Below are 25,461 nucleotides of genomic sequence, written 5' to 3' on the forward strand. Positions count from 1 at the left end.
GTCGGATGGGAGAGGGAGAGAGAGGTAAGCGTAAAAGTACGGAACCAATAAATCTACGGAGGTGGCGAGCCTGCGGCTTTGTCCTGATCCAGAATCAAAACGGAGAAGCCAAGTGAAAACAAGGGTTGTAGAAAGAATCGGTAAGAATTAGAATAGTAAAATCAGAATCTGATTCAATTAGATATGTACGGCAAGAACGGAGCCGTCGATCGTCAAGATCCAAGGAACGTAAAAAAAATGCAGACGTGGACACTGGTTCTATTTGAGAAGCCCACCAGGTTTGTAGAGTTAAAAAAAATAAAAACGTAAAACGTGTTGGTGCATTGCAACGAATCAAAGCCTGTTTGTTTTTATCTAGACAGGTATTATCAGGCAGGTTAGATTAGTGTAACTTTTTTCTTGGGTGGATTTATTTGTTTGGCTTGACTCAATACATATGTCGTTTGTTTAGCCACGCTACGTTACAGGGTCCACAAGTCAGCGACCCCCACCAACTACCGAACCTTGGTTGCAGCGCCTTGTTTAGTTCGTCCAAAACCAAAAACTTTTTAAGATTCTATCTTGCGGTACATATATGGAGCATTAAATGTTGATAAAAACAAAAACTAATTGCATAATTTGCCTGTAAATCACGAGACAAATCTTTTAAGCCTAGTTACTCTATGATTGGATAATGTTTGTCAAATAAAAATGAAAGTGTGTCAAAATTCAAAAACTTTTTGGATCTAAACAAGGTCTTAGTTGATCTAAAAAACCAAAAAAATTCAAGATTCCTCATCACATCGAATCTTGCGGCACATGCATGGAGCATTAAATATATATGAAAACAAAAATTAATTGCACAATTTGTCTATAAAACACGAGACGAATCTTTTAAGTCTAGTTACTCCATGATTGGATAATGTTTATCAAATAAAAATGAAAATGTTACAGTGTCGAAATTCAAAAACTTTATGGATCTAAACAAGGCCTCATTTCCTTGTGTTGTGGCTAGGCTCCACGGTGCTTTAAGCATCGTGCGACACAAGCTCTCGTGGGGTCTAGACAAATCGAACAAGCTTAATACATATAGTAAATAGGTCCAGTTGCACCACGTGTCTATCTGTAGCCACGGTCCAGACAATCGAACACGCTTAATATATATAGGGATAGGACTTCGTATAGCTGTTAGGTACAAGTTGTTCTACCCGGTATGAATGCAGGCCACGAGTCAGTAGGGAGCATCCCAATATATGTTAGAATCGGACTCATATTCATCGTCGCTAAATGTGAGTTGTCGTAACTCATATATGTATGGCTCAAGAGTTCGGTTTATATAGAGAAAAATCTTCATTATTCGGGTAAGTGAAGGAGGAGATTTTGTCTTAATATTAAGTGTAGTAGATATAGATTTAATTTAGCTTATGAACGGTGAAATGCGAGCCATATGCATGCGTATGTGCTTTTTTTGTGTGTGCTGTGTGCACATATGTGTAAGTTTTATGAATGGTAAAATGTGAGGCATATGTATGCGTAAGCTATGACACAAATGGTTTGAGACGACTAGACCATGGTAGAAGTGGTGCAAAATCAATTAAAGCTTTGCGACTCCAAACTCAAAGAAAGACGAGTAATAGTATAAGAGACGGAAGAGAAGTGAGATATGAACAGATGAGAGTGAAAAGCTAAAAGAAACAAACTTCTTGCATTCTTTGTTAAAGCGTTTAAAGTTTGATAAATATCCCATAAAAATATTAATATTAATGACACCAAACAGTATACGAGTAACAAACATGCATGTACGCTGTAACAATATGTATAGCTTATTCTATGATAACCCAAACAGCTTTTAGCTTGAAGATTTATTGAACATTCGCTCTTATTTATCCTAGAGATCAACTCTGTAATATAGTTAGAAACACATTGTTCTAACTTGTATAATTGCATGTTGCTACACATGTTGCTCCAACTTATTCGCACATTTGAGAGAGTAAAAGAGCACAAAAGACACTTGGTATTAGGTATATACTATTACTTTTTAAAAAACCTCATGCTAGAGACGTATCCAAAACACATTCCTTGCATACTTGGAAGTAGAGATCAGACAAATAAAACTCAAATATGCCTCTATAATCCGCGTCTCTTTCACACACATGGTTCCTCCACCTATTTTCATCTCTGACTACTTATTGTTCTAGTATAGATATAAAAGGTTGGTTCTATAATATTAATTGTATAATTTGTGTGAGATTAGTATAAATAAAGAATTTTAGTGTGCATAGCTCTACAAAATTGACATTAATCAATTCACTATGTGCAGTTTTAGATCAGAAAGAGTTTAACATTAAATTAGAACCTAGATTCGATCGAGGAATAATTACCAAGGCCTAGACAGTGAGTCACCTAGTAAAGCACCACACTCACGAATCTTGTATCAACGTATGCACTGCCTCTATTCTCTCTGTTTTGGACTAATGAGATGATTGTGAGTGTGCAGATTTGACCCAACGCCTAGAGCCACGCAAAAACTACATCTCCTACAACTAAAAAGAACAAAAGGAAGACTATTTTTTGTGCGACATTCTTTCGTCCCGTCCGTCTGCTTCGTCGTGCGATCGTGCGCCCCCGCGATAACGCTTCTCCTGATCAAGAAGGAAACATCATGGAAGGAAGTAAACCAAATATCTCCCTTGCATGCGTGCATGTCCTTCCTGTGATGACCCGCCTCCCCACATGATGATCCCAGCAAAAAAGGCAACGAAATTAATCGAGCCGAAATCGACACGATCCCATCGGCCATAGCACTCCCTTCGCCCTCGCTCCTCTCTCGCTCACGTTGCCACCTCCTCTCCACGCGCCGTCGATCTCGCCGGGAAGGGAAGGGAAGAGAGACAGCCGCACGCGACACTGCTGGTGAAGCCCACCGCTGAAGGCAGGCACTAATGGAGCACGAGCACGGGCGAGGTCCATCTGTAGCACCAGGCCAGTGTTGTCGCCATCTCTGGCTCGTAGTTGAGCAGTACATGAACCGGGGCCTTCCACGACCTCGCGCTCGCCTTGTAAGGTTGCGAACCCATGCCTTCGTCCATCGCTCTCCTGTCCTTCGATGGATGGCGCGGTAGGGTCTCGTTCCGCACGCAGCAGCGCCTCAAGGAACATGGAGGCAAGAAGCGTCGCAATGAGGTCACGGCGCCCGACATGGACAGGGAGTCAGGGACACGGTGGCTTCGGGGGCGCCACATTGGGAAGAGGGGCCGCTGGGTTCGATGTGTCAATGGCTTCTTCGTGCAGTACATGTGGGTGTTCGGTGTGAGTGCCTCCTCTCTATTATCCTACACCACTAGCATGAATGTTTAGATGTAGTAGAAGCATACATCTTTTTTTCTCACAATATATCACGCTGATTGGACACGTCTCCATTGTCTCTATGTGGAATTGCTTGCATATAGAAACGCTAATTAGACACCATCACCAATGCATTATAAGATTTAAACGTTAGTGGAACTCCTGGAGATTAGTGAATTGAGTATTGCGGTATAATATAGTGTGCATTTGTCTTCAGCTTTGATGTATAACTTCATGCAAAATAGAATCCCTTTCAAGTGCCACAAAGCCATTGCTTCATTTCACCATCTGTCCACTCTTGAGTATTTTTTGTACTGTGATTGAATAAGTTCCTTTCCGGTGGCTATAGTCTGGGAAAGAATGTGTTACCGAAAACACTTGAAGTTTATTCCTACACTGCTTATGATTAGCAAGAACAATCAATAATCTCTTTGCTCAGTGCGTGGAAGTAAACAATCCCAATTTTTGTTAAGTAGTAGTAGCCATACATTCTTACTGAAGCCTGAACTTGATTGTCATATAAACTGTTAGTGATTTCCAAATCACTATAGAAGAAATAAATTGATCGTTTTCGTCTTGATATGCTAAATTGCAGTACATCTTTTTCTGCTGTTTTAGAGTATAGAAAATGGTATTGATGAGCTAGCGTCTTCCTCCATGGTTTTTATTCCTTAATAATATGATTTTAACACCTTTTAAAGCAAGGACAGGGGAGGACATAATAATCTTCTTTGCTGTGTGTTATGATTTTTTCTTATATCTTAAGTAGAATACATATAGAACAATGGCGATGACATCTTAGAACTTCCATGCTGAGGAGAAGAATGCAACTTGTCATTTGTCTGTCGTCTATGAGGGAAGCAGCTGGAAATGGAGAAACAAAAAATGATTATCTATTGGATTTATTCAGTTAAGATTCTTTTTCGGTTATTGCTTTTGGAGACAGTTACACTTTCTTTATACAGCTTCGTATTGATATGTGTGTCATTTTGTTCAGCCTAAAACTTTGGATCATTCTAAGATCAGATCTAGCATGTGTTTATTTTTTTCAATATAGTAAACTGCTCTGCTCATATGGACTTGTGGCCCGGTGTTGAATACTTGAATTAGCTCGTCCTCCCTGTTATTTAGTTCAAGTGAGTTGCCGTAGACTGTGTTTTCTCATTCCTTCCATTGAGTGGAGGTACTTTGTTAATGTATTGTCACTGGAAATTATATTCTGATGAAAATACATGAACATCTGATCTGAGCACTTGAGAGTTGAGACTGCAAGGATAGGAGTAACTTGTTGATCATTGCGTTGCTGTTTTATCCTAGCAGTAAACCAATTTCTCATTTTTCGGATGCATTGCATTTGTTTTGCACCACATGAAGCCACTGAAGTGGTTTTCTCCTTTTCATGTAACTGAGATTGTGAAAACTGAAAAGTCATTGTTGAAAATTGTCTGCTATTTTGATCTAAGAAATCACAAGTATGTTGAAATATTAACTTCACCTCTGTAGGATAATGTTTTAGCTGTGTCAAAGATGATGGTCCCCGACTGCCACAAAACTGCATTTGCTGATTTGAAAGCAACACTGGTATGACATAAAAATTCTATGACCATATCCTCAAATATTGTGCATTACTTTTCTTAATCCATGTAAAAGTTTGTATTCTTGCATGCTGAACTAAAGGAGTCAAATGAGCAAGGTGCTGAGATTGAAGCAACTGAAAGTACTGCCTCAGAGGTTCAAGAGGATATCGGTGGCACATTTTTCTTTCTCCCTTTTTTATGCCTTGTTGATCTGTAGGCATATCTCTTGGAAACTATTACGAGGGAGCTGTGAATGTTTTTATATTTGAATAAAAGCAAAAGCTATGGGCATGCTGGAAAAAGGATTCCTATATCGATGGATAAGATGTACTCAAGCCAACCAATTTCAACATCTTTATCTGCGAAGAACAAAAGAAGGCTCGGATCGAGCACCTCTGAGGTAATCGCCATCACGGTCACGTGCTTCGCTTTCCTCCCCTCCTGTCCATCTCGCTACCAAACCGTTTAATCCTGTTGATGCATCATAATTGCCTACCAAGCTACAAGCAAGGGAAAGAGACACTGACTCACTTGTGGCCGCTGTTGTTCAGGGTTCATCTTTCTTTTTCAAGTAATCACTTATAATTTAACAAGATACTATCTCTACTTGCGATTTAGCAAAATTAGCTCAAGAAGCTAATTAGCTGATTCATACATACATCAGTATTTGTTGTTTCAATTGTTGAAAATTAGGATTCTCCATCAATCTTATTGTCCGTCTGCCTAAACAGAGGGTTAACATTTGAACCAATGTCGAGGAGGAAGAAAAATAGAAACTTCAAAATCTACAACAAGAGTGAGTTTGAACTTCGAATTGGAGCCTTGTAAAATCCTAAATATCTTTGTATTCCTTCCCTCAGACAAACAATGATGTGTTAGAGTGAAGGGTAATCCATACTTATCTTTATGTGGTGACATTAACTGATGAAGACGAGCAAAACGTATGCTCCATCTAACCTACATGTGACCTTACAAGTTTTTTGTTTCTTACCTCATTTATGTGCATTTGTTCTAGATCTGTTCATTTATGGGGTGCACTAGCACTGCACACATCTCTTTCTATCGCACTTGGTTTCTTTGTTTCATTATTCCCTAGTTCCCCACTTGTGTAGGCTGATTGTAGCTTATGATTTCATACTTCATTTGTTAGCGTAGAGACATAGTAGATGAATAGTATTAAATATAGCCCATCAGTTTCTTTAGTTGTTCTGCATCATCCATCTTGAATATCACTAAGGCACTGGTCAGTATATTTGATCTTTGGAACTATTGCCTTTTAGACTGCCAATGGAAGGCACAAGCAGGGAGGATTTGTGTCTAGATTCATAGCTTAAAGTGTCGTCTATTTTAAGATGGATCGGAGGGAGTGATTCTATTGTCTGGTAGCATGCACTTTTTATTAAAAACCTGTGTTGAAAACTATAGATATGCAGAGGTTCATTAGAAGTGGATGGTGCACTTGAGGTAGGAAACACGACAGCCATCCCACCTCAATGAAGAGTTGATGTGCGTAAGTGCGTTCATTAATTTATTTTTCTATATTTAATTATTTATTCATACTATTTTATAGGCATGCGGTAGACAATGGATAACAATTTAAGCATCATAATTTATCTCTTTGACTTTGATTATGAGTTTATTTCAATTAATATATTATCTTGTTGTTTTACCGTTGGCACAGGTACGCTACTATTGAACTAAATAATAGTCCTCATCTCATTGAGTTACTAAATGTAGATACTAATGGAACAATATTTCAAAGCATCAAAGGCATACTAAACTAGATCATAATTCAATACTTGGGGCGTATAATTGAAGACATGTTATATTATCTAAAATATGAAGAAGGTTAGCTTGGTATACCAGCCTTGTACTCTTGTACGAAGCAATTACTGATAATTCAAAGAGATGTTTAGTTCTAAAAGGTTGAGGAAATAATTAATCTTGTTATGGTGATATGAACTTTTGTGTGTGTAGCCATGTGCAAAATTCAATTTATAATATTGATATTTCGAACATCAGGCTCGCTTTATCATTTTTTGTATCAATACAATGTGTTCATGCTCAAGTTATCGGAGAATTATTTGTGTTTGTTGCAATGCACGGAAATGACTATACAATAGAGTTGGTGAGCTTGCGACGACACTCTTTGTGATAGTGTTAATTTTATGATTTTGCTTTTTAGATTAAATGTTACTTTAGCATTGGTATTTAATTATATAATATTGTTATTTTATTGTGTGATACGTATTTTTTTAAGTACAAAAATTTAGTTGTCCCGTAGCAATGCACGGGCATCCTACCTAGTATACTATAAAAGGATACGCTTGGATGAGAAAAAAATTGAAAAGAAAATTATAGAATTAGTAAAACCGAGGGAAGAAAACTATGGTTATGGTTTGGATTGAAGGAACCAACGGTTCATAGCGATGCTCTTTTTTATAGAAAGTCGAAAATCCATTCCAATCTTTTTGGTTTGATGGTTTCTCTTTCTATTATGTATAAGTCTGTCATAAAAACACATGATGAAGAGAGAAAATGAGCTAACACAAAGGAGATTTTCTTTATCATTTCTAGTTTTAAAATTCTTATTATGTTAAATTTTTTATTATGTTCTAAATATCTTTGTCTGTTCATGTGTTTTTCAATCCTCCTTTCGTATTGTATTCCATTTCTCGGTTCTAGTCCTAATTAGGTTTTTAAACCACACCTAGAACGATGGCCCTGGGCCTAAATGTACCACTGATACTGTATCAGAAGTATATTAGTTTATATGGACAGGGCAAGTAAATTAATAAAAATAATCAGAAAATCTTGGTTAGCGACCGACAGGGTCTTAAGCCGCCTAAACCCCTCCCAAAACCCTAGCAGGTTAGCAAACCAAATCCCGTGCCGAACCCAAGCTCCCTCCGAGACTACCCAAACTGCCCCTACGAACCCAGCTCACCAAACGCAGAAATATCACCTCCGTGCGTGCGCAGCGACGGAGAAAAAGAGGAAAAAGAACCAAATCAGCAACGCGAGCGCCTCACCCAGACTCCCAGAGGCCGCACCGCACGAGAGTAGAGATTAGGAGGGTTTGCCATCCGTATAAAAGGAGCGGCCGGCGAGGGCTGCCGCGCCTCCCTCCTCCGCTTTACCAAAACAGCCCCTCTCGCCCAATCATTCCCTCTGTGCCTCGTCCTCGCGCCGCCTCTCATCCTCCGGAAGCCGAAGCTTCCGCGCCGGCGGCGGCGGCGGTAGGTCACTCTCACTCCCCAACCAAATCCCTTTTCTGTACATACTAATTCGATCGAATCCATATCGCTCGGGTGCCCCGCTGAGGTGGAGGGGTCTCGATTGGTGAGAGGGTTTAGGGTTTTGATCCCACAGCAGATCGTGCGCTCGGCTGCTAGTTTGTTCCGTTGTGGTTTCATAGAACGGGTGATGTTTCTCAGCGGCTTTAGATAGCCGTGGTGTGTGCTGTCCTGTGAATTTTGTATTTTTTTTGTTTGGCCTAATTAGATTTGTTGGTGTCGGTTTCTGGTCCGAGCAGGAATATGGCGGGGAAATCCAAGGGTGGGAAGAACAAAGGGAAGGCGCAGGGCGCGGGTCAGCCCACCTCTGCTGAGCCAGAGGTGCTGGCGACTGACGGAGCCGAAGTGGTTAATCCAGAGAATGGGGAAGTGCACGAAACCCCTGCCACGGAGGATGGTGTGGCAGATGTGGAGAAACGAGACGGGGATGCCCCGGAGGCTGTGCAGCCTGCAAGAAAGCCAGCTGAAGGTGAGGCTATGGCTTCTTTACTTATTCACTGATACTGACATACTGCAGTTGTATTGTATTGCTTGAATAGTACAGTGAACACGATGGGACATTGTGTTTTACCTGGGTACAGGTGTACAATAATACTTTTGATCTATTATATGATTTGGCACTATGTTGAATGAGTGACAAGTTTGCTCCTTCGATGTTTTGTATGGCTGTGCTTATATATGTATTGAAAATACTAGTGCTTTGCAGTGATCTAATATTTCTGGCCAAGCTCTGTTAGAGTAGTCATCTACATCATGTTACAAATTTCAGTTAGACTGTTGGAACTTTCATCTATGGAATTTAGCATGTTGTATTGTTGTTGTTTTGCCTGAAAAACCTTGCCTGCATGCTTTTAAATGGAGAAAATTCCTGTGAATGCACTGCTGCTTTAACGATTAACTATCAAGCAGGAGAGCTTCATCTCTACCCTGTTCCTGTCAGGACACAATCAGGTGAAAAGCTCGAGCTGCAGGTAACTGTAAAAAAAATGTTCTTTCTTTTCTATTTGACTTAACTAGTTCTGTTGTTTCATGATATGCTGTTATTTACAGCTAAGCCCAGGAGATTCTGTTATTGACGTTAAGCAATTCCTCTTGGATGCTCCTGAAACATGCTTCTATACATGCTATGATTTGATATTGCATACTGAAGATGGGTCAGCTCATCAGTTAGAAGACTACAATGAAATATCTGAAATAGCAGATATAACTTCTGGTGGATGTTCACTGGAGATGGTTGCTGGTATGTAACATGTTCTAGTTTCTTCTCTATGTCCTATGTCGGTGCTTATTTCGTGGAGCTGAAGTAAATGTTCTTTCAGCAATATATGATGAGAGGTCTATTAGGTCACATCTCCGACGTGTGAGGGAGCTACTATCCCTGTCTAGTCTTCATGTTTCCCTATCAACATCCTTAGCTCTGCAGCATGAGTCTGCTCAGGGAAAATCTGCAGGTACATCAGGTCCAATGTTTTTGATCTGCACTTGTACTTATACCTTCCATATTTGGTGTAAACGCCTCAAGTAATGTTTATAGTACTATATGAATTCATGCAAGTTTTAAACCAACCTGCTATTGATTTTGACCTTACTTGATTCTACCCCTGCTCAACAGGTTCTGAAAAAAGCCCTATTCAGGAGCTTGATGGTTTAAATTTTATGGAGGATAGTGCTGGTGCTCTCACTAATTTATTGGCTTCTGCACCAACAGAGATAAAATGTGTTGAAAGCATAGTTTTTTCGTCGTTCAATCCTCCGCCGAGTTATCGGAGGTAATCCTGCCATCTTGCATTGACACCATTGTCATATTATTCTTGTGTATCTTCAGAACCATTATTATAAAAATCAGTCTGCTAGGCCTATATTAATAAGCGTGACACAAGGAGTACATAGCACCCTGTTTCCATTATAACCAGACACAAGGAGTACTTAGCACCCTGTTTCCATTATAACCAGTCAATGTTGTCTGATCGACTATAATCGGGCTGCTATCAAGACATATATTGAGCCCTGTTTGGCACAGCTTCAGCATTCCAGCTCCGAGCTCCACCTTAGATCTTGAGTTTGTATGCTAAAATCAAGAACCTTAAGACTTCTTTGTCTAGAATAGAAAAAACATTTCAAACAAACGACTTAGGTGTATCCACAGCTAAAGCTCCACAAATTTCTAGACAGCTCCAAAAAATCTGTAGACTTTTTTGTTGGAGCTGGAGCTCTCCCGAACAAGGCCAAAGCTCTGAAAGGTAGGCTTTACCTTTTCTATAGATTGCTGGAACAAGTATATTTGATTTTTTTTCAAGACTGTTGCATTGCAAAAATAAATAAATATAGGTACTGCTCTAGTGATCTATCCTTTTGATGGGATCTGAACAAATCTTGAAGTGCTGGCCATTTTTCCTAGAAAGGTGGTTTTACCTGAAGATATATTGCTTTGCCTATACTTGGGCTATGTTAATATTTTTTATGTTAGTCATAAGCTGTGATGTTGGAATTCTGTATAATTGCATTATTGTTTTTCTGTGTATTTCTGATTAAGTATAGATGTATATATTCCATATAACGGTCTTGATGCCCGAGTTCTGTAACATTGTTGTGAGCTTGTCAGTTTTGAGTTGGGATTTTGTGGAATTAAAACTTGATAGTGGTTTCCTCAGGTTACATGGAGATCTCATCTATATTGATGTTGCCACATTAGAAGGAAACAAATACTGCATTACCGGAAGCTCCAAATCTTTCTATGTTAACAGTAGCAATGGAAGTATATTTGACTCGAGACCTACAAAACAAGCACTGGAGGCCAGCACTCTTGTAGGTCTACTACAGAAGATCAGTGCCAAATTTAAGAAAGGTCTGCTATTGATCTAAATTTTATTCTTGTTGGTTTGTACTGCACATGTTTAATCTTTGCTGACATTTGGACAAATCTTTTGAAGGTTTTCGTGAAGTCTTGGATCGCAGGGCATCGGCTCATCCATTTGAGAATGTTCAGTCTTTGCTTCCAGTGACTTCTTGGTTAGGAGCTTATCCTGTGCCAGGTAATGTTGTCAGTGATTCACTCCCTGACTATATTATATATTAGAAATCCAACAAAAAAGGAGCTGTTCTGTGGCATGTTTTTTTTGGGGTTTCCTTTTGTATTCTCTAATATGTTTTTGAAGTGCTTTGGTGCAAGTATGACTTGACCATGCTATATATTACTGCCTAAAATTAGTTTTGCTAGTTCCATTGGAAGAAAATTGTCAGATAGACTTAGGTAATCTCTAGCTAAAACTCTAGTCTATATTAAGTGCGCATGATGCTAAACAGATTATACCAATATATTTGTCTTGTGTAAATTTGTCCTGTTGGCTTCATAAGCTACAAAGGCATTGCAGCAGTACTGTTTCCTTTTCAGTGGCTCGGAACCTCTTACCCTTCTTATTTTCTTTCTTAATGATATTCAATAACGATATAGTGGATCTCTCAATCCTGGTATAAACTTACCATTGGTATGTTATGAGAACTGAAGGAACTCCCACATTCTTATATGTAACAGCACATAGAAGGGATGCAGCCAGGGCTGAAGACTCTGTTGTGTTGTCATATGGCACTGAATTAATTGGCATGCAGAGAGACTGGAATGAAGAATTGCAGTCCTGCCGGGAGTTTCCTCATGGCAATCCTCAAGAAAGGTTCTTTAGTTGTTATCCCACTTCTGGATTGCATGCTTTATACCTGTAGTAACTCATTATTTTTGGCCGCGCAGGATATTGCGTGGCAGAGCGCTCTACAAAGTAACATGTGATTTTGTTGATGCTGCTGTAAAAGGTGCCGTTGGTGTCATTAATAGATGTATACCCCCAATAAATCCAACTGACCCAGAATGTTTTCATATGTGAGTAAATATAATGTCTATCTTTCTGCTTTAAAATCAGAGTAAACAATTTCAACAGGTTCTATGTTGTAGGAGTAATTTAGTAAGGTTATCTCCATTGCTGTGGCTATGTATGCTTTTTTTTCATATGATTTTTGAAGCTAATGTTTTTGGGAGTTTGTTTAAAGTTATGTTTCTTTGGAGTTTGTTTAAGGTTGAAGGGATGACATTGAGAAGTTGTGTAGAGCCTTGGGATTTTATCCTAAACTGATACATGGTTCAATTTTTTACTGTGAAGAGCCTAAAGACTGACAAAAATTAACACTTTTTTAAAATTGGGCAAATATTACTTCCAAAGGAGTTATGTTCATTCCAAATTGTTCATTTCAAAGTTTCAAACCTCTGAACAATTTATCTCTCACCAACCTGTGGTTTTAGGTACATCATGGAAACTAAATTTGTCTGCAGCTGATTTGAAGTCAGCATATTATTTTCAAAATGCTCATCCATTTCTTTGTCATGTCCATTTGAATCTAGAACATCCAAATGTCGTCACATGGATCACTTCAAAACTAATTATATGACAGTGATAGGTTCTGCACTTACTATTAGACAATATTTACGAATCTGTAGTTGAACCTAGTTGCCATGGGACCAACCAGATGACCAATCGTGAATAGTCTTCGACCAGACCAATTAATAGAGCCTAGTCGGTTCTAATTGTCCATATAGTCGTCCTATATATTTCAGGATGTACACATACTATATATGTACCTATATGAACTATATATAGTGTACACAATAAAGCAAGCATCAAGACTACATTAGTGGTTAATTTGTGACTTACCTGTGAAAGTTGATTTCTGAACTGTTAAGATCTCCATATCCCTGTCCCAGCAAGTGAGTATCAGAGGGCAGCACAGCAAGCAAGCAGACTAGCAGAGAGGCTGCAGAGTGAGGGAAGATGGAGGAGGGAAAGGGCACACACCGTCGTCGGAGGAGCTCATCACGAAGAGTAGCGGTGACTTGAACTGGCAGAGGGCGCTGGTGGCTTGACAACTTCATTGGAGAGGAGGAAGACACACAAGAGACAGTGAATAGTGTGCGGGGGGAGGAATCATGCGCGGGAGAGGAATCGCCGTTGTGCGCGGGTGGAGAGGGATCACGTGGGAAGAATAGTAGCCACTTGGAAGGAATTTGCGCCCAACAATGGGGAGGATTCCAACGTGCCTCCTACTGTGTGTTTTTGGGCGCTCCTATGCTAACCCTAACAGGCTAAATTGCCAGCCCATTAGCCCACATGTAAGCCCAGTTAAGCAGGCCCATGAAAAACAGAGCGACCAACCTAGTCGGATGACTAATCATGATTAAGGAACGACTAATAGGACGACTTGTAAACACTGAGTATTAAATCACTATCACGGTGCTTACTTATAAAGTATCCTCAGATGCTTGAGTGATTGTAATACTTATGTTGAATTATTGATAGTAAATTAAAAACTAATATCAATCTACTAGATTATAAGCATTACCATTTTCTATTCAAAGTACGTATTTTTTCATGAACTTGTACTTCTTGGAGTTGTAAGTTGTTCCATGTGACATTCAACTACCATGCTTCTGTACTATTGTTCCAAGTTATTTTCATTGTTTCTCAGTTTCTTTTTATGGGTACTATAATTGATTTTTTGTTTGTCAACATTCGCATTATTCTGATATTTTTTACTTTTCTATAAAGGCATGATGAGGTAATTTGCACACTGTCAATTAAACTTCAATCTTTACCCTATCTCTTCTACAACACTGAGTGTATTCTTATTTGTGCTCTTGTTCTAGCTAAGTGAGCCTTTTAATTTAAAAGGTTTTGCTTTGTCATTTTGGTATTAGTGTAATGTTAAGTCATTTCCTTTGTAATATGGATTGCTATGGCTACAAAACTGTTAGGAGCTTATCACTTCCTTGCAATGTATACATGCTTGGTCCAGTCTTATTTGAGTTTCTTGACAAGTTTGTTTTAATTTCACTCCTTCCAAAGCTTACCCCTTGCTATTCCTCTATCCCTGCCCCAGGTATGTTCACAACAATATTTTCTTTAGTTTTGCTGTCGACTCCGACTATGAACACATTTCAAAGGACCACAAGCCAGATTGCCAAAATGGCTCCAGCAGAAGCACCAAGGTTTCCTCCCCAGATGTGATCACTAAGCCAGATACAAACCATACTGAATCTGCTGAGGTAGCTGACTCAAAATCCGAAGAGGCACAACTTGCAGATAGTGAGCAGGCGACATATGCTTCTGCAAACAATGACTTAAAAGGAACTAAGGCTTATCAAGAAGCTGATGTTTCTGGCCTTTACAATCTTGCGATGGCAATAATTGATTACAGAGGTCACAGGGTTGTAGCTCAGGTCTGTATAGAAATTACATTTCCTGGTATATATAGCTTTTAGAATCTTTTGCTGTTCTTATTATGTGTTCTGTAATTTGTATTTTTTTCACTCATAACATCTTTCTGTACATTATTATGTCAAATGTCACAAATGGTAATCTAAACTCCAGCTTACTTTCCAATTATACTTTTTGTATATTATTATGTCAAATGTCATAAATGGTAAGCTAAACTCCAACTTAATTTCCAATTATACTGGACTTGTAGAGCATCATACCTGGTATTCTTCAAGGAGACAAGTCAGATTCCCTTCTGTATGGCTCTGTTGATAATGGCAAGAAGATATCTTGGAATGAAGCCTTCCATTCAAAGGTCAGTTGTAATAAATATAAACAATTATTACCATTCAAAGGTATCTTGTACGAGTAATAAAGAGAGAACAATTTTTTCTTTTGAAAGAAGTCTGAAAGTTGTGTTAATATTTCTTTACAGTTGGCTAGTCTAAACCTTGAAATTTAGTCTAGTTTAGAAATTCTATTAACTAATTCTGCAATTCCATCTTGTTTGAAACTGAAAGGTTTTGGTGCAATGTGAAGTATGATGATTATTTATAGGAATTGTTTTAATGAGGCAACTTGAACTGGATGTAATTCTGCAATTCCATCTTGTTTGAAACTGAAAGGTTTTGGTGCAATGTGAAGTATGATGATTATTTATAGGAATTGTTTTAATGAGGCAACTTGAACTGGATGCTATGCTAAGTATTCCATACTGAACAACATTGTTGTTAGTGCACACTGGATGTATGGGTTGACTGACTGATATTTCCGTCTTACTTTCGGAGTGCTTACATTTCCGGTTTTGCCTAGCCTTTTTATTTTTTTTGTTGTTGCTTTGAAGTTCTTCTGTCGCCACATTAGTATTTTACGCTATGTGTACTCAACTTTTGGCAATAATTATCTGGGCCAGAGTTTTAATAGAACTCAAAAGGTCAAAACAAATATTAATGTTATTCAATCTTCTTTTGCAATTTAGCTTGTTCCACAGTGTAACTAACGTTATTGCTGTTCTGTATTGCTGTTTTAGGTAGTTGAGGCTGCAAAGCGGCTCCATTTGAAGGAGCATGTGGTTTTGGATGGTTCTGGTAATCCTGTAAAATTAGCTGCTACAGTCGAATGCAAGGGCATTGTTGGGAGTGATGACAGGTAATTTGATTCTTGAAGTTACACTCTGGGTTCTGTTGGTGTCTTGTATAAGTAATGAAAGCACTTGCTACCATTTCATTTTCTTTTCTTAAAAGCTTATCAGTTAGTAGTTTACATTTCTCTGTGCATGAAAGCAATGAGCATGTTTTGAGAATTATTAGTAAGCATGTGGTTTAACTGTGTTGCTGGGTTTTGACAATCCTGTAAAGTTTACATGAACTGTAAAAAGCCCTTAGACTTTGTTTTTCTTCCTGAGCTATCCTTTTTCCTTTTATAGCAATAACCGAGGGTTTTGTATCCGTGTTGGTATATTTAGCACAGTTGTTTGTTACTATCATGTAGGCATTACATTTTGGATCTGATGAGAGTGACTCCGCGAGATTCTAACTACATTGGACAAGAGCACCGCTTCTGCGTGTTGAGACCTGAACTTATAGCATCATTTGTTGAGGTCAGCTTATCACATTTTTTAACCCTATTCGCCAAATTGTAACATGGTTTATTTTTTGGGACATTTAAATTGCATATTACGGTATTTACCATTTATATTTGTGCAGGCTGAATCCATTAAACAATCGTTTAAGCAGAAGGTTCCAGATGCTCCAGTTGCAAGTGCTTCTGATGCTGAGGTTTGTGTCGATAGCAGTCCCTGTGTTCTTTCTGTTTGTTCAGAAGCATTATACATAAATAAGCAACTAACCGTTGATTTTTTATGCCTCTTTAATAATGCAAAATTGAACCTGTAATCTTTTTGTGTCATTCTTATCAGCATTTGTTCCCTAACATTCAGTTGCATGATCTCTAATTTGATTACCTAGAGTAGAGGTCTTTAATCAAGTGGTATATATCAGTTTACTGTTGCCAATTTATCCCTCTTAAATATTAGATTAGGCCTTGTTTAGATCCAAAAACTTTTTGGATTTTGACACTGTAGCACTTTCGTTTTTATTTGACAAACATTATCCAATCATGGAGTAACTAGGCTTAAAAGATTCGTCTCGTGATTTACAGGTAAACTGTGCAATTAGTTATCTTTTTTATCTATATTTAATGTTCTATGCATGTGCCGCAAGATTCGATGTGATGGGGAATCTTGTAAAGTTTTGGGTTTTTGGGTGCATCTAAACAAGGCCTTAGTTTGTACATTCATAGACAAATGGTGCTAACAGAATGGTATATATCAATTTACTGTTGCCTATTTATCCCTCTTGAATATTAGATTAGTTTGTACGCTCATAGACCAATGGTGCTAACTGCTAACAGAATGAATAGTAAGACTGAGTAAAAGAAGGTACGGTGTTTCGCATTTGTAATCTGGAAAATTATTTCTGTTGTTACAGGCTACCTCTGTTGAAGGAGATGACAAGTCTGAAGAAAGCTCTGTTCATACACACGAGGAAAATGACAACTCAACCTCTGAGATTCTTTTCAACCCGAATGTGTTTACGGAGTACAAGCTTGCTGGCAGTCCAGAGGTCTTCAAAACTACTCTTTGTATAATTAATATCCATATATACCAATTTGATAACATTGTACTGTTTTCTATTCCTAGGAAATCACTGCTGATGAAGTGTTGGTAAAAAGGGCTGGCACTTATCTTATTGATATAGTGATCCCAAAGTTTGTTCAGGATCTTTGCTCCCTTGATATCTCCCCTATGGATGGACAGACTTTAACTGATGCCTTGCATCTCCATGGGATAAATATTAGGTACCTGGGCAAGGTGAGTCTGAGTCTATAGGTGGACCAGCTGAAATTGACATTTCATTTCATCTGTTCTGTTTATTATATGATTCTTGTTTCAGATTGCAGGCATGGTCAAACATTTACCACACTTACGGGATTTGTTTTCTGCTGAGATAATAGTTAGATCTGCAAAGCATGTTATCAAGGTAGTATAACTTTCTTAATTATGCTAGTTACTGAGTCTGTTACTTGATTGTGGGATTTATTGCAAATTTATGAAAACCTAGTAACTAGTAATGTGTAAAAGCTTATATTAGAGTGCAGTTAGTGTTTTCTGACTACCAATCTGGAAATGTGTGGTCTTATTCCTGTTGTGATTTTAATCCAATCTTTTTCCACAACTGTAAAGCCGAATTTCATTACTGGGCAGCAATGAAATTTCAACGAGTTTAACAAGTTTTGCAACGCGTTTGCGACCATAGCAGGTACTTGCCTGCACCTCTAAACACAAAGGGTTTAGCGGGTTAGGCGATGCTACCAACACTACCCCTTACCGATGCAAAAGTTTAGTTTTCAGAAACAGCTTGAACTAAAGTACTGGCTAAAAAGTTATTTATTAGAAGTAACTTGAACTAAAGTACTGGCTAAAAAGTTGCCTACTACAAGGCACTTGAAGGCTGACACAGCACACAGGCTGAAGCAAGGGTCGAACCACCGATTCCAAATCACTACTTGATAATTGCCTTGGAGATCTCTGGTCCACCATTCTCTTAGATGGAAATGAAGCGCCATTTCTTGCATATCCTCTGCGCCTTTCTTCACTTGTTGCACGAACTAGTGGTTATGAAGCTCCCTGCCCAGTATTTCAGGACAGAGCAGATTAAATAAATAATCCTGGGAGGAGATTTGATTCTTTTCCCTTCAAAATATGTAGAGTTTCTTATTCTTGTAATCATTGAGCGCACCGCTGCAAGGCCAACTTTGTTTTCTGTAAGGCAGGCTCCATTTTTTCCAAATCTTGGTGTGATTTTAATCTATTCAATTCACGACCATATGTTAAATAGTATTCATGTTTGGTTTCTTATTCTCCAAATCGTCCAGCACACTGCTGCAAGGCCAAGTTTCTTATTCTCCAAATCGTCCAAGATTTTAATCCATTCAATTTGCATCATCGTATTATTATATAGTTATTTTTGTTTGGTTCGTTCTTGTATGTTGACCAAGTTTTTTGTTCTCACTCAAGGATATACTGAGGCAAAGTTTGGATCATGATATTGGGCCAGCTATTGCTCATTTCTTAAACTGTTTCGTGGGGAAAGTTTTAGGTGCTTCCACAAAGGGTAGTCTTAGCAATGCGCAGTCAAAAACTCTGAAGGTATGCCTTCCCAAGCTTGGTAATCTTGTGGTTTTGATATCTGCAGCAAATGCTATGTTGAATTTTGTAATGTCGCATTTTCATCCCTTTTTATTTGATTTTTAGGGTCATGAAAATAGCCAAATTCAGAAGTCCTCTAAAGGCCATAAACTGAGCAATGCTGCTGCTTCAAGAAAAAGCTTATCAGCTTATTCCCATCTAACCTCCGATGGAATTTGGCTTAGCATTAAGGAATTTGCAAAATCAAAATATCAGGTACTAGTTTCTGCTGTGTTTCTTTGATGTCTTCAATTTTCTATTTGGAGAACATCACAAATGGATTTTTTCTTTAGTTTGAAGTGCCAGATGATGCAAGGCTTTCAGCCAAAAGGGTAGCTGTTCTCCGCAATCTTTGCCAAAAGGTTAGTACCATTCTGCCTTGCATGCTACTTGTAGCATGATTGTTGGTTTATTTGCTACCAAAAATATTGGTAGTTTGTGTTTGGTCCAAGCAACTTCTACTGTGCTTATTTTTTCTAATAATGGCCTGCATGTAGTATACATGCTCTCTGATAGGCCCATTGAAACTATCAAATGCCATTGTTTGTGCATCTATTAATTCTTTTAGTCACTGTACCTTGTACATGTAACAGGTAGGAATAACAATTGCTGCACGCAAATATGATCTGGATGCTTCGACTCCATTTGAAGCCTCAGATATGTTAAATCTCCAACCAGTTGTCAAGCATTCTGTTCCAACCTGTACAGACGCAAAGAATCTTATGGAAGCAGGGAAAGTCAGGATGGCTGAGGTATACAATTCTGTTATTTTTATTCTGACATAGTATTGTCGCTGTGAGGTCTTATCCTGTTTTCTACAGACCGACATATATAATATTCCATGGTATTGTTTTTTTTTTACAACACGGATGCAGACTTTATTAATGCATTTGAGCATTTCAGGGAACATTGAATGAGGCATATGCATTGTTTTCAGAAGCCTTTTCACTGCTTCAACAGGTATACACAAAAGTTGTTTAGCTTGAAATATCTGCAGAACATCTATTTACTTGACCTTTGCTATGAAATTACAGATAACTGGACCCATGCACAAGGATGCTGCAAATTGTTGCCGGTAAAATGCCAACTTATGCACTTGCCTATTGTGTTGGTCTTATTTTTGTAAGGAAAACACACATGAGAAATTGAACAATCTATTGGATATACTGTGCTGCATTCTTCCATTTTAGATCATGGCATATGCTACTCATAATGTGTATATGGTGTTTGAGAAAAAAAATACTCATAACATGCACATTACCTCACTATCTTTCACCTCTCTGAATTACCTATGCACGTGTATGTAAGAGTTGCATTAAATCAGGGATATGATGTTTAGTCAGATGTTCAGTTATCACATGCAAAATTGGTTCAGGAGTTGAGCATTTTTTGTCACTTACGAATTACGAACACTTTTGTTGTTCTCTATGTTCAGATTTAAATCCTCAGAAGAAAACAAAATGCTTGTTCTTCTTTGTTATAGGTACCTTGCTATGGTTTTGTACCATGCTGGTGATACAGCCGGAGCAATTGTGCAGCAACATAGGGAACTCATTATAAATGAGAGATGTCTTGGTCTTGATCATCCGGACACAGCCCACAGGCATGCATTTTTGTTTAAAAAATGTCACTGCTAAATTTTGATATTATCATTCATCTAAATTTTGCTAAGAAGTGTTCATCTAAAATATGTAGGTTAGCTGTTGAGCTAGCGTTATTGTAGTCATGCAAAATTTTTTTAGCTTATTAGTGTTATGACATACCTTGAATTCTACTAGTTTCAAGTTAGTTAAACATAATCATATTTTCTTTTGTTTTTCTTTGATTTGTCAAATACATTTTATATTTTTACTCTATTTGTTCAGCGAAATTTTACTATCCTTTTACACCCATTTCTTCTTCAGTTATGGTAACATGGCGTTATTCTATCATGGGCTCAATCAAACTGAACTGGCACTGCGGCACATGTCCCGCACACTGTTGTTGCTAAGTTTGGCGTCAGGACCTGATCACCCAGATGTTGCAGCAACTCTCATAAATGTTGCAATGATGTACCAGGATGCCAGCAATATGAATACTGCTCTTAGGTATCTTCAAGAAGCCCTTATGAAGAATGAGCGACTTCTTGGCCCTGACCATGTTCAAACAGCTGTGTGCTATCATGCTCTTGCCATTGCATTCAGCTGTATGAGCTTATATAAGCTTTCAATTCAGGTTAGTTCTGACAAAAGATACTGATGGGGTAGTTATTTCAAACTGTTGACTTGACACGTTGGTGTTTCATGACAGCATGAAAAGAAGACTTATGATATACTGGTAAAACAATTAGGGGAAAATGACTCACGGACTAAAGACTCAGAAAATTGGTTGAGTACTTTTAAGCTTCGAGAAGAGCAGGTATATTTTCTATGTTTGTTGATTAGCAATTTACTTTTCAGAATTTTGCAAGGGATATTGTATTATCTTGACTGAACAATAGATTGTGATGTTTGCTAAATTGGTTAGTGTATTTATTTTATTTAGCTTTACAGTCAGCAAGAGCTTTTTTGGTTGATTCACTTTTGTCCCTAAGATTCTTGCGTGCGTCCTAATGTGCAGTTATTATGTACTGGTACAAAGTATGTCCATAACATATGTTTTTTCCCCTTGTGATCTATTACCTCTGCATATCTTTGTCATTCTTGCATGGCGAACATTATTATATCATCAATCTGCACAGGTCAACGCCCAGAAGCAGAAGGGCCAGGGAGCTAATGCATCCGATAACGCTGTTAAATTCTTGAAGGTAAGCTAAGTTGCAGACCTTCCTTCTATACCAGCTTAAATTCATCCAACTTTAATGACCGAAGCAATATCCATACAGCTTACTTTGTACAAAGTATTGTGGATCATAATTATATTTATGATGCATTTTACTGTGCTTCTTATGCTAATTTTGGCTGAATATTAACTCCTATAACTGTATCGCTATTGATATTTATATCTGCAGATATTGGATTTATGGTTGCATTGAATTCTTACCTTTTGCTTTTGCAGGCAAACCCTGCATTTTTACAAGCAATGAAGGCTGCTGCGATACAATCAGGTGATGGGTCAGCAAATGTCAACAGGTCGCTCAATGCGGCAGTAGTTGGAGAAGGTGTACCACGACTGAGAGGAGTGGATGAGCGAGCTGCTCGAGCGACTGCAGAAGCTCGGAAGAAAGCTGCTGCAAGAGGTCTTAATGTCCGTAATGGCCCTGCGGCAAACCATGCGTCTGATGAACTAGCTCAGATTCTCAAACTCATCAACGCTGCTTCAGGTTCTTCCACTTCTGCCTCAGCCAAAACTGAGGAATCTGCCTCTGAAGGGCAGGCAACAAATGGATCTGTTCAAAACGGAACTGCAACTGAAGCGATAGCTGTGGATACCAATGGCCCATCTGCATCTGCTAAGTCCACTGTTAACACACCAGTTGGATTGGGGACAACATTGGAGTTGAAGAAGCAGAAATCAAAGCAAAAGTCGTAGAAAACCTGTGCCTGGAATTTTTTTTGGCAACAGTTTTGGATTTTAGGTTGATTTGGGTTTTTACCTTTTATAGGATTGCCACGTTCACGTGGTGGAAGAGTTCATTTATTTTTGTTGGAGGTTCTTAGGTGGGTTCAATAATCATTACAAGAAAGAAGACCAGACCATTGTTTCGAATCATCATTGACAGACCACTGATGAGATAATGGCTAATCCTTAAGCTAATAAATCTGTAGTCGGTACAGTTACCTGTTTAAAATTTTTGTGCAAGATTAGTATGCTAATTTGTTGCCCAACAAAGAAATATTACTCTTATTTCTGTTGAGCTTTTAGTGCTTCTGTTGGTGTCAGCAGAACTCTTCTGTTCGTGTGCGTGCAGGGTTTCTCCAGCTCCAATTTGTGACTGTTCGATTGTATTTTCATTTTAAGGAACCTACTGTGTATGTGCAGTTGTGATGGCTACTGACAAAATGATTTTATGCGGCCTACCTGGTTAATGTCATCATCGATCACGCGGCGCGCTGCCTTTTTTTTCTTTCTTTTTTTGAAGTTATACTATAATATTTCCAATTATTTTGCTATTGCTAACAATAACAATTTAACTTCGCTGTGTTTGGCCTGGCCGTGAATTATGTTTAGCAACATCTTTTCGGACTCAGACAAATATTCATTCTTACTCTAGATTAATATAGACTCCCTCTCCATTACTATCTTTAGTTAAAAACTGATGTAATGAACCATCAAATAACTTTTGAATCGTTGGATGTTGAACATTGAATGTATAGAATGTTCGACATTAACGAATACGAAAATAGGTAATTATCCTAGTGACATGCCTTCATAGACAGTCCTGTACATCATGTATTCGACTATGAGTATTGTGTGTATATCAGTGTTGAAAATACCAGGCTATAGCACTGATGTAGTTTTGTTTTTTGGATAGGTTGTTTTCCTAGACAATCCTGTTCGCTTGTCTATAAAATCATAGCTGAAAATTATGTTTGATGATTTGTTATGAGAGAAAAATACTGTTGAATGACTGACAAATATATTACTACTATGAGCGCTTAGCTGTAACTTAATTTAGCGACCCTAAATGTGCAGTCAGACGACTTATAAAAAAATAATACAGCAAAAGGTTCTGGACTCGGAACGTGGGCTAGTACATAGAGGAGAATGGGAGATGTTGGGTTTTGTGAGCATGCTAAGGGCACTCCCAATGCAAGACTCTATCACAGAGTCCAAAACAATTAATTACATATTATTTATGGTATTTTGCTGATGTAGCACAATATTTATTGAAGAAAGAGATAGAAAAAATAAGACTCCAAGTCTTATTTAGACTCCAAATCCACATTGTTCGAGGTAATAAATAACTTTAGACTCTATGATAGAGTCTGCATTGGGTAATGAACGAATGATGTGCATCGAGGTATCCTTTTGCTAGCCTATCTATACCTGGTAATGATTGCAGCATTGGCACGAAGGGAGAATGTGATGGTCGGCAACAAATACAAATGCAAGTCAGTAAGGCTTTGTTTAGTTGGGTAGATCAAAAGTTTTTTTTAGTACCGTAGTATTTTCGTTTTTATTTGGTATTTATTATCCGACCATAGATTAACTAGGTTCAAAAGATTAATCTTAGGCAAATTGTGTAATTAATTATTAATTTTATCTATATCTAATGTTCTATGTATGTACCATAAGATTCGATTTGATAGAGAATTTTGAATTTTTTTTTTAGGTTTTGAGGTGAACTAAACAAGGCCTAAATACCAAAGCTATAATATGCATGTTTTTTTTTAAAAATGCTAAAAATGTCTTGTCACTACAGCGACCACTATAGCTTGCTTAGCATATTTGATTAGGATTTGCTAAATATCTTAACCTGCTATTTATAAAGGTGGTGCGTGTAGAGTTTTCCAATTAATTTTATGAAATCATTAAATGAAATAGTTTATGCTATATTTCACTATAGCTTTGCTTTTTGTTGGAGGTGGCCCCTGTGGCGCTTTCTATTGGAGGTGGCCTCTAGCTGCAGCTAATATCTTAATCTTAGACCGCTGTTTAAAACCTTGGTTTTAACTCTAGTACTAAAAAAAGTTTTAATACGTAGACTACACAATACATTGATTTTGAATGAACACAATTTTGTTTTGAAGGTTGATGTGCGTGATTAGTGAGGTTAGTAACTTACCCCTTTATTCAAAATATAAGTCATTCTGGTTTTTCCAGATATATAACTTTAATTATGTATCTAGACATAGAGAAAGAATGAACCTAGAAAAGACATAATGATTTATAATTTGTCTAACATAATCCATTTCAAATTGTAAGTTATTTTAGTTTTATTCTAACTCAAAACTCAGTTTTGACCATCTTTTTAGAAAATTGTACAAACGTATACGATATCAAACAAAATTATGCATTATGAAATATATTTTAAGGGAAGTTAATATATATTTTTAATTAAAGGTTATATTTTAATAAAATTTTACTTAGAACAAAAAAAGGCTATATTTTAATACTCTGTCCATCTTAAATTATAGTCGTTCCAAGAATCTTTGAGTCAAAGTCTATTTGACCAAAATTACAGAAAGAATTACAAAGATTTATGACATCAAATAGATATACTATAAAAAATAATTAATAAACAACCTATTAATAGTATCATAAATATTATTATCTTATCCTATAAATTTGATCAAACTTGATATGATTTGACTTTTCAAGAATTTTGTAATGACTTATAATTTGGGATAGAGCGAGTAGAAGTTAATATATCTTTTTATAAGTTTTTCAATGTCATACAAATTTAGCTTAGATCAATACAAAATAACAAAATAAATGCAGTAGATTTGAAGGAGGCTTTCCGTGAGCCCCTGTAGCCTTAAGGCGCCTACTTCGCTTAAACTGATTCACCAAGGTTCAAATGCTCTGATCTAGCAGCTCAAATATGCTTTACAAGACCTGGGCTCTTCGAAATGGTCGGTAAACGACAAACAGTTTGTTACCTATCATTTGGTCATTATTTGGACTGAAATTAAACAGACTAAACAACAATTAAACAGGAGAAATGGACAATTAAACAAAGACAGGATATCACTGCACAGTGTTTACACGGACTAGACGACCGTTTAAGCAATCAGAGGTATAGTGTTCCCCTCGCTCTATATCATTTTTGTATGGCGCATAGTTTGATGTTTTCA

The 25,461-nt window shown here is 37.7% G+C and overlaps 1 protein-coding gene across 1 annotated transcript; it reads left to right on the forward strand.

Moving 5' to 3' along the window:
• Positions 7,936 to 22,740, forward strand: LOC8077731 (clustered mitochondria protein). The gene is made up of 29 exons (XM_002452602.2): positions 7,936 to 8,140; positions 8,437 to 8,666; positions 9,107 to 9,168; positions 9,248 to 9,437; positions 9,517 to 9,648; positions 9,810 to 9,966; positions 10,849 to 11,042; positions 11,128 to 11,229; positions 11,730 to 11,865; positions 11,940 to 12,068; positions 14,117 to 14,456; positions 14,705 to 14,809; positions 15,524 to 15,642; positions 15,985 to 16,093; positions 16,200 to 16,271; positions 16,983 to 17,117; positions 17,195 to 17,365; positions 17,448 to 17,534; positions 18,572 to 18,703; positions 18,809 to 18,958; positions 19,036 to 19,104; positions 19,336 to 19,494; positions 19,646 to 19,702; positions 19,777 to 19,817; positions 20,226 to 20,345; positions 20,647 to 20,956; positions 21,032 to 21,139; positions 21,462 to 21,527; positions 21,779 to 22,740. Exons 2-29 carry the CDS (start codon positions 8,441 to 8,443, stop codon positions 22,250 to 22,252), a joined length of 4,152 nt encoding a protein of 1,383 aa, XP_002452647.1. The 5' UTR covers positions 7,936 to 8,140; positions 8,437 to 8,440; the 3' UTR covers positions 22,253 to 22,740.

This window comes from Sorghum bicolor, chromosome 4 (genome assembly GCF_000003195.3).
Source record: "Sorghum bicolor cultivar BTx623 chromosome 4, Sorghum_bicolor_NCBIv3, whole genome shotgun sequence".
NCBI lineage: Eukaryota > Viridiplantae > Streptophyta > Magnoliopsida > Poales > Poaceae > Sorghum > Sorghum bicolor.

Excerpts from the sequence above, each read along its gene's own strand:
- LOC8077731 (XM_002452602.2), top strand. The coding sequence starts at position 8,441 with ATGGCGGGGAAATCCAAGGGTGGGAAGAACAAAGGGAAGGCGCAGGGC. Across the intron at positions 9,967-10,848 it reads CCTCCGCCGAGTTATCGGAG|GTTACATGGAGATCTCATCT; the intron begins GTAATCCTGCCA and ends TGGTTTCCTCAG. Across the intron at positions 21,528-21,778 it reads ACGCTGTTAAATTCTTGAAG|GCAAACCCTGCATTTTTACA; the intron begins GTAAGCTAAGTT and ends TTGCTTTTGCAG.